Source organism: Myxine glutinosa, chromosome 3, assembly GCF_964187855.1.
Source record: "Myxine glutinosa chromosome 3, kmMyxGlut1.1, whole genome shotgun sequence".
Taxonomy (NCBI): Eukaryota; Metazoa; Chordata; class Myxini; order Myxiniformes; family Myxinidae; genus Myxine; species Myxine glutinosa.
The window spans coordinates 98,447,084-98,456,876 of NC_136263.1; the positions used below are offsets into that span (position 1 = coordinate 98,447,084).

General features: G+C 42.4%; 1 protein-coding gene across 1 annotated transcript in view; it reads right to left on the minus strand.

The window, feature by feature from the left end:
• Positions 1-5,451, minus strand: part of CACNG1 (calcium voltage-gated channel auxiliary subunit gamma 1) — a 48,844-nt gene extending 43,393 nt beyond the window's left edge. Inside the window, exons 1-2 of the mRNA XM_068110378.2 lie at positions 5,031-5,451; positions 3,295-3,366 (exon numbers count right to left, since the gene is read on the minus strand). Of these exons, the coding sequence (XP_067966479.2) occupies positions 3,295-3,366; positions 5,031-5,262 (304 nt within the window). The 5' untranslated portion in view covers positions 5,263-5,451. The remainder of the gene's footprint in view (positions 1-3,294; positions 3,367-5,030) is intronic.
• Between the last annotated feature and the right edge of the window lie 4,342 nt (positions 5,452-9,793).

Sequence of the window (9,793 nt, forward strand, 5' to 3'; positions counted from 1 at the left end):
CGGTAACTACTTCTCCGATTAATATGAAACCTTGAAAAGGCACATCCTCGGGTCCCCAGCAATATACCTGGCAAGTTTCAAGTATATCGGACCCGTGGTTGTCGAGAAACAGCGGTCACAGACAAACAAACACACAGACACACAGACACACAGACACACACACATGCACACAGAGATTACTGGAATTATATATATATATATATATATATATATATATATATATATATATGTATATATATATATATATATATATATATGTATATATATATGTATATATATCTGTGCTGTGTCTGTCACATCACTGAACTACTCTCTCAAACCTTTGTGAAATTTTTCCAAACTTCCAGTCTGTTCCTATGCGTATGTCCTCAGGGGGATTTTATTTTTGAAATTCTTTTGAAAAAATTTTTTACAACCTTAATTGCTTAGAAAAATGTAATATCACCAATATTGCAAATAAATTTGTGAAAAAAAATTAATTTTGTGTTGTGATTAGTGTAAATCATGACAGCACAGCAACTCACGTACAGTCATTGTCCTCAGTTAAAACAAGCCTGTACCTCTGTAGCACCATGTGGTGAGGTGAGCATAGCAAGATGATCCATGCTTGTACAGTGCTTTCAGAAAGTATTCACACCCCTTGACACGTTCACATATTGTTGCATTACAGCCTAACTTTAAAATGGATTATATTGAGATTTTAATTTTCATTGATTTACACGTAACTGATCGTATTGTCACTGATCTACCCCATAATGTCAAAGTGGAATTCTTTTAATAGAAATCTGTACAAAATATTAAATACAGAAATATCTAATTTACACAAGTATTCAACCCTCGAGTTAATGCTTCATAGAAGCACCTTTGGCAGTGATTACAGCTTTAAGTCTTCTTGGGTATGTCTGTATCAGCTTTGCACATCTGGATTTGGGGAGTTTCTCCCATTCTTCCTTGCAGATTTGCTCAAGCTCTGTCAAGTTGGATGGGGAACATCGCTGAACAGCAATCTTCAAGACTTTCCACAGATTCTGAAAGGGATTCAAGTCTGGGACATGGCTCTGCCACTCAAAGATTTTCACGTTCTTGTTCTGAAGATATTCCAGTGTTGCTTTGGCTGTATGCTTGGGGTCATTGTCTTGTTTGGAACATAAATCTTTGCTGCAGTCTGAGGTCTTTTGTACTCTGAGGCAGGTTCTACTCAAGGATTTGCCTGTATTTGGCTCAATTCATTATTTCCTCTATCCTTACAAGTTTCCCAGTCCCTGCCACTGAAAAGCATCCCCATAGCATGATGCTGCCATCACCGTGCTTCATGGTGGGGATGGTGTAATATGGGTGATGAACTGTGCTCTGTTTCTGCCAGACGTAGCGCTTTACATTCAGGCTGAAGAGTTCAATTTTTGTCTCATCAGGCCATATAATCTTTTGCCTCATATTCTGCGTCTTTCACGTGCCTTTTTGCAAACTCTAGGCGTGCTGTCATGTGCCTTTTTCTCAAGAGTGGTTTCCATCTGGCCACTCTCCCATAAAGACTAGATTTGTGAAGTGCTGCAGAGACTGTTGTCTTTTCGGCAGGTTCTTCAATCTCAGGCAAGGACCTCTGTAGTTCTGTGTGAGTGGACTTTGGGTTCTTGGTCACCTCCCGACCAAAGTCCATCTTGCCCGATTCCTCAGTTTTGTTGGATGGCCAGCTCTAGGAAGAGTCTGGGTAGTTCCATAATCTTTCCATTTCCTAATGATGGAGCTCACTGTGCTCTTGGGAACTTTCAACACTAGAAATTGTTTTATACCTTTCCCCAGATCTATGCCTCCTCACAATTCTATCTCAGAGTTCTACAGACAGTTCCTTGGACTTCATCGTGGACTTTCTCCTCTGTCATGCACTGTCATAGTGGGACCTTGTATAAAAAGTTGTGTTTCTTTCTAAATCATATCCAATTTATTGAATTGGCCCCAGGTGGACTCCAATCAAGTTGTAGAGACATCTCAAGGATGATCAAAGGAAATTGGATGCACCTGAGCTCAATTTTGAATGTCATAGCAAAGGATTTGAATACTTATTGACTAAAGACATTTCAGCTTTTCACTGTTAATTAATTTGTAAAAAATTCTTTTTAAAAATTCCACTTCGACATTATGGGGTATTTTGTGTAGATTAATGCCAAAAAAAATCTCAATTTAATCAATTCCGAATTCAATCTGTAACACAACAAAATGTGAAAAATGTCAAGGGGTGTGAATACTTTCTGAAGGCACTATGTATATATGCAGTATATATACACATAATGTAATATTCACCAAACTCACCAGTCTCCTTTTTATGAGAATCAAAAACAAGATTTATTTGACCATGGTATCAATCAATCACAATGATTAGGAGTGTACAAAATGGATATTTAAAAAGTAATAAAAAAAAGGAGTTCCATTCAGCTTAACGTCTTATCCAAATGATTCGAACAGTCTGTCCAGTAATATTACATTCATCCCAAGCTAACCCAGTCACTGACACCTGATTGGTGAGCAGGTTACCAAGAGAGCTAGCTATTCAACCGGTTACCTAGTAAAATAAAACTCTTTTCCAGATCTCTTTGTCACTGTGTACGCCGAGCAAACTACATTTAATAAGTTGGCTATGTGTTGTTTACCAGAGCAGAGATGGCAAACTACTGAACCTTCAAAATTAACATTGCCTTTAAAAAAAATGGATGTTCAGTATATCCTTAACTGTAATGATAATTCCATAATATTAAGTTTTATGTGTTTATTAAAATGTACCTTTGTGTTCGTGGTGGTATGGTCGTACAATGCTTACAAAGGCCCTAGATTCTTTGCAAAACCATAGTCTGCAGCTTCAATCCAATCAGGAGCCAGAGTGGGTGGAAGATTCATAGTGCATGGAACAACACGTGATATGTGTCACTGCATTCGAGAATAGGTAGGTACCCAATATGGAAATGCCAATCAATTAATATATCTTATATGAAGAAGGATAACATGCATGCAAGTACATTTATTTAGCGGTGTACCCCAATATAATGTGCAGATCCCTGACAAGCGGTTACTGGTTTTGATGAGCATTGCAGTTTAGCTGGATCATCATCAATTCCCATAAGAGGCCGAGGATGGCAGTTACAGCATGTGACAGGGTGACATCTTTCGGACCACAAAGCAACAACACCTAACGAGGAATGAGTGGAAAGGGTGCGGGGATCTGTCGGCAGATGTTCAACAGGTGTGATAATCCGACACGTAGTCATCACACAGTGGGAGAAAACTCCTCACGACGTTGTTTACCTTTCTGAATCTCAAGCTCAACATCTTCTCCCTCTTCAGCTGTGAAATGCTTGAAAAAAGAGCAATTGAACTCTAGGGGTGAGAAAGAAGGCGTTCACTGCTCGTCGGATGTTAACAAATAATACGTTTTTCGAGGTATTGCGATAAACGTGACAAGGACACGAAAACTGATCTAGAACACTCGGTAGAGCGCAAACCTCCGCCAGGCTGAACAGTTTATGTTTTATATCCAAGTGATCGGCCGGATCTGCATTCGGATTTGAACAAAAATCGAATCAGCTTGTTCTTGTCACCTAACCAACTCCTCCACCAAGTTTCGTCATAATCCATCCACAACTTTTTGAAATATCATGCTAAATGTAGTTTTTGGCCCCATTTTTCAATGGTGAAGATTCTTTGAAAAATTCTCGAATCCAGATTTGGATCTTAATCAAAATCGGATCTATTCATCCTTCTCACACACCCAACCTGTCCACCAAATTTTGGCCAAATCTGTCTATAACATTTTGCAATATCCTGCTCACAGACAAACGAACAAGGGTGATAACATAACCTCCATCCTCCAAAGGTGGATGAGGTAATTAGAATTCCCATATAAGTGATTTATTAAAACAAATAATCCGTGTTCAAAGGGAGAATTTCATAGGCAGACACGACCAGACATTCGTTTGTTTCAAGGAACTTAGCTGGCTCGAATTGCCCTCTAAATTTATCGACAATGTGTGTCTGTCACTCAGAGATCAAGAAGTCTCTCGGCTCGTACACAACATAACCAAATAACAGACGTTTGGGTGTTTCCCAGGTTTATCACCTTTACCTGTTTATTCTCCTTACACTTACCTATCCATATGAGGTATACGCGTATTTGTCGAGCATCTTGGTTTGTGTCAATTACATTTCCACGTTTCTGTGCTTTGATTAGCTGAACCACACATGACTGAGAAAAGGTGAAATGATGAACTTAAATCTCAGAATGGAAAAAGTAAGATATCTAGAACGGTAGTCGGTAGAGAGCATACCTCCGCCAGGCTGAACAGTTTACATTGTGTATCCCACTGATCGGTCGGATCGGGATCCGGACCTGAACCAAAATTTAACCGGCTTGTTCTTGTCGCCTAAAAAACTCATTCACCAGGTTTTGTCATAATCTGTCCATAACTTTTTGAAATATCATGTTTTACATCCTTTTTGGCCCCGATCACTAAATGGTGAAGAATTACTTGAAAAATAAAAATAATTCTCAGATCCAGTTCTTCTCCAAATTTGAATCGATTCTTCCTTGTCACACACCCAACCTGTCCACCAAGTTTTGTCTGAATCCGACTGTAACCTTTTGAGATATCCTGCTATGTATCGTTTTTGGCCCGATCTCCCAAAGGTGAAGAATCACTTAAATAATTAAATAATTCTCATATCCGAATCCACATTCGGATCTTCACCAAAATCGAATCAATTTCTCCTTGCCAAATACCGAACTTGTCCACCAAATTTCGGCCGAATACGTCCACAACCTTTTGAGATATCCTGTTCACAAACAAACAAACAAACAAGCATGGGTGAAAACATAGCATCCATCCAGGTGACCCACCTCAGGTGGAGGAGGTAAATACAGAGTTGAACGAATAAAAGTAGATTGCATTCTCTTATCGACAAGGAAACAAGCAAGCCCAACCACCGACAGCAGTCTGTTCTTGGACCTTCTCCTCTTTCCGTGTGCACATGTATGCAAAACCTACCCGGCACGACGTTGTCCAAGTTCCGGCAACCCGTCACGTCCCAACGACGCTCTCCCGTTTGTCGACAAAGTCTCCATAAGCCCAGGTGTGCTGCATCGCACGATGCATTCATGGAACGGTCTGAGGGTTCCAGCACTGCCCAAAAGTCAGTGCTGATGGCGACGATCGCTAGAATGAGACCTGCGAAAGCTACCAGCGCAGTCATGTGAATCTTGCTTCTTTTGCTCAACATTTCAGGAAGCTTGTTTGCTCGAATTTTGGTAAATGGCCCTGAGTAGTTTGGCTGGTGCTGCAGAGGCGACAGAAAGTTCTGTAATGTTAGGAAAAGTGAAACTCAAGCCACAGGCTATATCGGGATGGCAATGAATTGCATTTAGTCATTGGCCAAACGAGCAGAGTGTGTGAAGAAGAAGCTGAAGCTGGTTGGTCGTGGTGTGACGAAGTGTATATATATATATATATATATATATATATATCTGTGCAGTGCCTGTGTTTTGTTGTCTTGTGTTGTGTCGTCACTGAACTACTCCCTCAAACTTTTGTGAAATCCTGCCAAACTTTTTTTTTTTTTTTTTTGTATACAAGATCGAGGCTCGTGAAAGAGCTAACATTAATCACACAAAAAGACAAACCGACACACAAAACACAAAAAACAAGGGGAGCGGCAGACAAGATGGGGAGAGAGGGGGAAGGACACAAAAGAGAGGGGAAGAGGGGGAAGGACACAAACACAACATTTGAGAGCAGGGACATCGGGAGGACTTGGGGGGAGGTGGGAGAGGATTAAAACATATGAACACTGCAAGGACTCTGGGGTGAATTACCGGGGGTAGAAAAGATCAAGGTTTTCGATGGGGGACGATAAGAGATGGTGGTGAACAGCTGTTTTAAAGACCTGGAGGGAGGAGTGGGATTGAAGGGAGTGGGGGAGTTTGTTCCAGAGGCGGGAGAAAAGGGGAATGAAAGAGTGAAGGTGAGCAGAGAGCCTAGACTTTGGCAGTTTAACCATAAGAGGGTTCCAGGCAGATCTTGTGCGACCTGAAGGAATATTGGGGGGACAGAGCACAGAGAGAGCTGGGGGAGCAAGGCCGGAGAGGAGTCGGTAGAAGACGGAAAGACCACCAACCTGCCTGCGGTGAGTGAGTGAAAGGCCCTCGGCGTTGACTACATCGCAGGAGATTCCAATGATTCTGAAAGCTTTGGCCTCAACAGCGTGAAGCCGAGCAAGGTGTGAGGCAGGAGCACCAGCCCAGAGGGGGGAACAGTATTCCATTGAGCTGTGGATGAAAGCCTTGAATGTGGTGAGGAGCCCAGGTGTGCCAAGGAAGGACTTCGCACGACGGAGGATGCCCAGTCGGCGACTGGCTTTTTTTTTTTTTTTTTTTTTTTTTTGTATACAACATCGAGGCTCGTGTAAGAGCTAACATTAATAACCAAAAAACAACCAAAAAAAAAATAACGGACACATAAGACGAAATAAAGGGAGCAGGAGACAAAATGGGGAGAGAGGAGGAAGCACACAAGCAAAACATTTGGTGTTAGTGTTCTTCATGAAACTCCTGCTCAGTTGTAACAGTTAAATTACCTTACCACCACGGCCGGTCCAAGATTGCTCATGTGGTACCGTATTACCTCACCTGATCCCCCAAGGGAGATTATGTGAGGAAATACGTTATGCACCGAAATACTTCGACCTTATGGTCGAAGAAGAAATGCGGGCAAGGGGGTTAACAAGGGGAGATGCAGAAAATAGGGCAAAATGGAGAAGATTGTCATGGGGACCGCAAGGCTAACCCCCGCTCTTGCAGGGAAAATGGCCTTAAAATGCCTGTTGTTGTTGTTGTATACGTTATGCACCTTCATGTGGTATGCACCCTCATGTGCGATTTAACAGAAGACGCTTGGGTAAAACCCTTTCCACAGACGGAACACTGATAGGGTCGCTCACCGGTATGAACTCGCATGTGGATTTTAAGAGCGTACTTTTCGGCAAAAGCTTTGCCGCCAATGGTGCACTTGTAAGGACGTTCTCCCGTATGCATCCTCATGTGCGATTTAACGTGAGAGGATTGGATGAACGTTTTGCCACAAACCGAACATTCGTGGGGGCGCTTCTCCATATGAGATTTCATGTGCAATCTCACACGGGACTTTTCAGTAAAGCATTTTCCACAGACGGGGCACTTGTGAGACTTTTTCATGGTGTGGTTTCTCAAACGAGAGCCCAGGTGCGATTGAGCACGGATGGAGTAATGGTGCGAACGTCTCCCGTTGTGTCGTCCCTCCATGTGCAGCTGCAACGCATTCTCAGTGAGAAATATCTGACTGCACTTTGAGCAGGAGAGCAGTTTGGCATACTCGGCTGGAGGGTGAACAGAAACTTCAAGTTCGTTATCAGCAGTGTACGACTCTTGCTTCACGTTGATATTGCCCAAAGGCACTTCACAATATGCAGTGCTGTAACTAAGACAATCCAATTCTGGCACAGTGGAATTCTCCCCATCCACATGAGGATTGAGCCCATGAACCTGCTGATCAGTGTCAAAATGCTTCACAAGGTTATTCAATTGCGTTTGTTCATCTACGACAGATTCCATGGGGTCTGCGATATCCAATGGTTGGCTTTGGAGGCCAGCTTGGAAATGTGGTTTTCCCAAGAAAGATCATGGCAGATAGTGAGACCCAAAAGCTTGAACGACAGAACTTCTTGGAGAGGATTGTTGAGAAAGTAGATGGGAGGGTTGTCCAGTCGGTCCTTTCGGAGAGACATTGTAAGAGTGTGAGATTTGTCAGGATTGAAAGACATGTTCCACTTGTTTGACCAGTCTGTGATTTTGTCCAGGTCTGCAGAGAGTGAGGAGGCTGCAGACTGCCGATCTGAGGGATGAGGAATGGAGCGACAGAGAGTAGAGTCGTCAGCAAAGAGATAGAGAGGATTTTCAAGAGAGTCAGAGAGATCATTGATGAAGACCAGAAAAAGCACAGGGCCCAGAACACTACCTTGGGGAACTCCAGCCTGAACAGGAAGAGGAGATGAGAGAAACCCATTCAGGGCCACACGTTGACTACGACCAGAGAGGAAGTCCGCCAGCCATGCGTGGAGATTTCCATGGATACCAAAGGAGGAGAGTTTGGAGAGCAGAGCAGGGTGCCAGACCGTATCGAAGGCACGTGAAATGTCAAGGGAGACAGCTCTAATTTCCTGTTTGGCATTGAGGACCTCCATCCATTGTTGAGAAAGCAGAAGCAGCATGTCCAGAGTAGAGAGACCAGGTCTGAAACCAAATTGATGATCAGAGATCAAGCCATTGGAGAAGAGGAAAGATTTAATATCTGAAGCAATGATGGATTCCATGACTTTGCTGATAATTGGGAGAAGGCTGATTGGTCTGTAGTTGCTGGGATCTGTTTTTGCACCTTTTTTGTGCAAAGCGGTGATGTTGGCTGATTTCCAAGCAGATGGCAGATGACCTTGAGCAAAAGAGAGGGTGAAGAGAACAGAAAGAGGGAGTGAAAGAGCAGAAGAACATGATTTTAGGACCCGTGGGCTGATGCCGTCAGGACCAGTTGCAGAATCAGAGTCGAGGGTTGACAGAAACTTTTCCACCTTGTCAGGAGGAAAGGACACAGAGTCCAGGAGCAGCTGGGTACGACTGGGTACGGTGGGTACAGAGAGGGATGGGTTTGGGACACAAGATTTAGAGGCAAACACAGAGTTGAGGCATTCAGCTTTTTCACGTGCGGAGTCAGCCGTTAAGCCGTTTGAGGTGAGGGAGGGGATGGAGGGGGAACAAACACCAGAAATAGATTTGACCAGACGCCACCAGGATTTGGAAGAGGGAGACAGATAAGAGAGTTCGGTCTTGAGAATGGTATGCTTGAGAATGGTATTCTGGTATGCACCGATCTCTCCCGTGGGTATGTCCTAAGGGTATTTTTTTGAAAAAATTCCCAATCTTTTTTATTTTTTGGGGTGGGGGGGAATTTTTTTTTCAATTTTTTTTTCAACTTGTCTTCAACCTCAAGTGTTTTTAAAATGTAATATCATGTATATTACATATTTTTGAAAAAATTTCCAATTTTTTTATTTTTTGTTTTTGGGAATTTTTTTTCCCAACTTAAATCTTCAACTTCAATTGTTTATAAAATGTAATATCATATATATTACAAATACATTTGTGCAAAATAATTGTTTGTATTATGATTGGTGTAAAGTGTAAACCATGACAAAACAGCAACTCAGGTACAGTCATCTATCAAAATATCTGCATATCTGGGCAGTGTCTGTGTTGTCACTGAACTATTTACTCCCTCAAACTTTTGTTTCCGTGGTTGTGAAGTGTTTTTAATAACGTGGCGGTGAGGTGTTTTGAATTACATGGTGCGGAGGTGTTTCCAATTACGTGGTGGTGAGGTGTTTTGAATTAGTTGGTGGTGAGGTGCTTTAAATTATGTGGTGGTGAGGTGTTTTGAATTAGGTGGTGGTGAGGTGTTTTGAATTATGTGGTGGGGAGGTGTTTTGAATTATGTGGTGGTGAGGTGTTTTGAATTAGTTGGTGGTGAGGTGCTTTGAATTATGTGGTGCGGAGGTGTTTCCAATTACGTGGTGGTGAGCTGTTTTGAATTAGTTGGTGGTGAGGTGCTTTAAATTATGTGGTGGTGAGGTGTTTTGAATTATGTGGTGGTGAGGTGTTTTGAATTAGGTGGTGGTGAGGTGTTTTGAATTATGTGGTGCGGAGGTGTTTCCAATTACGTGGTGGTGA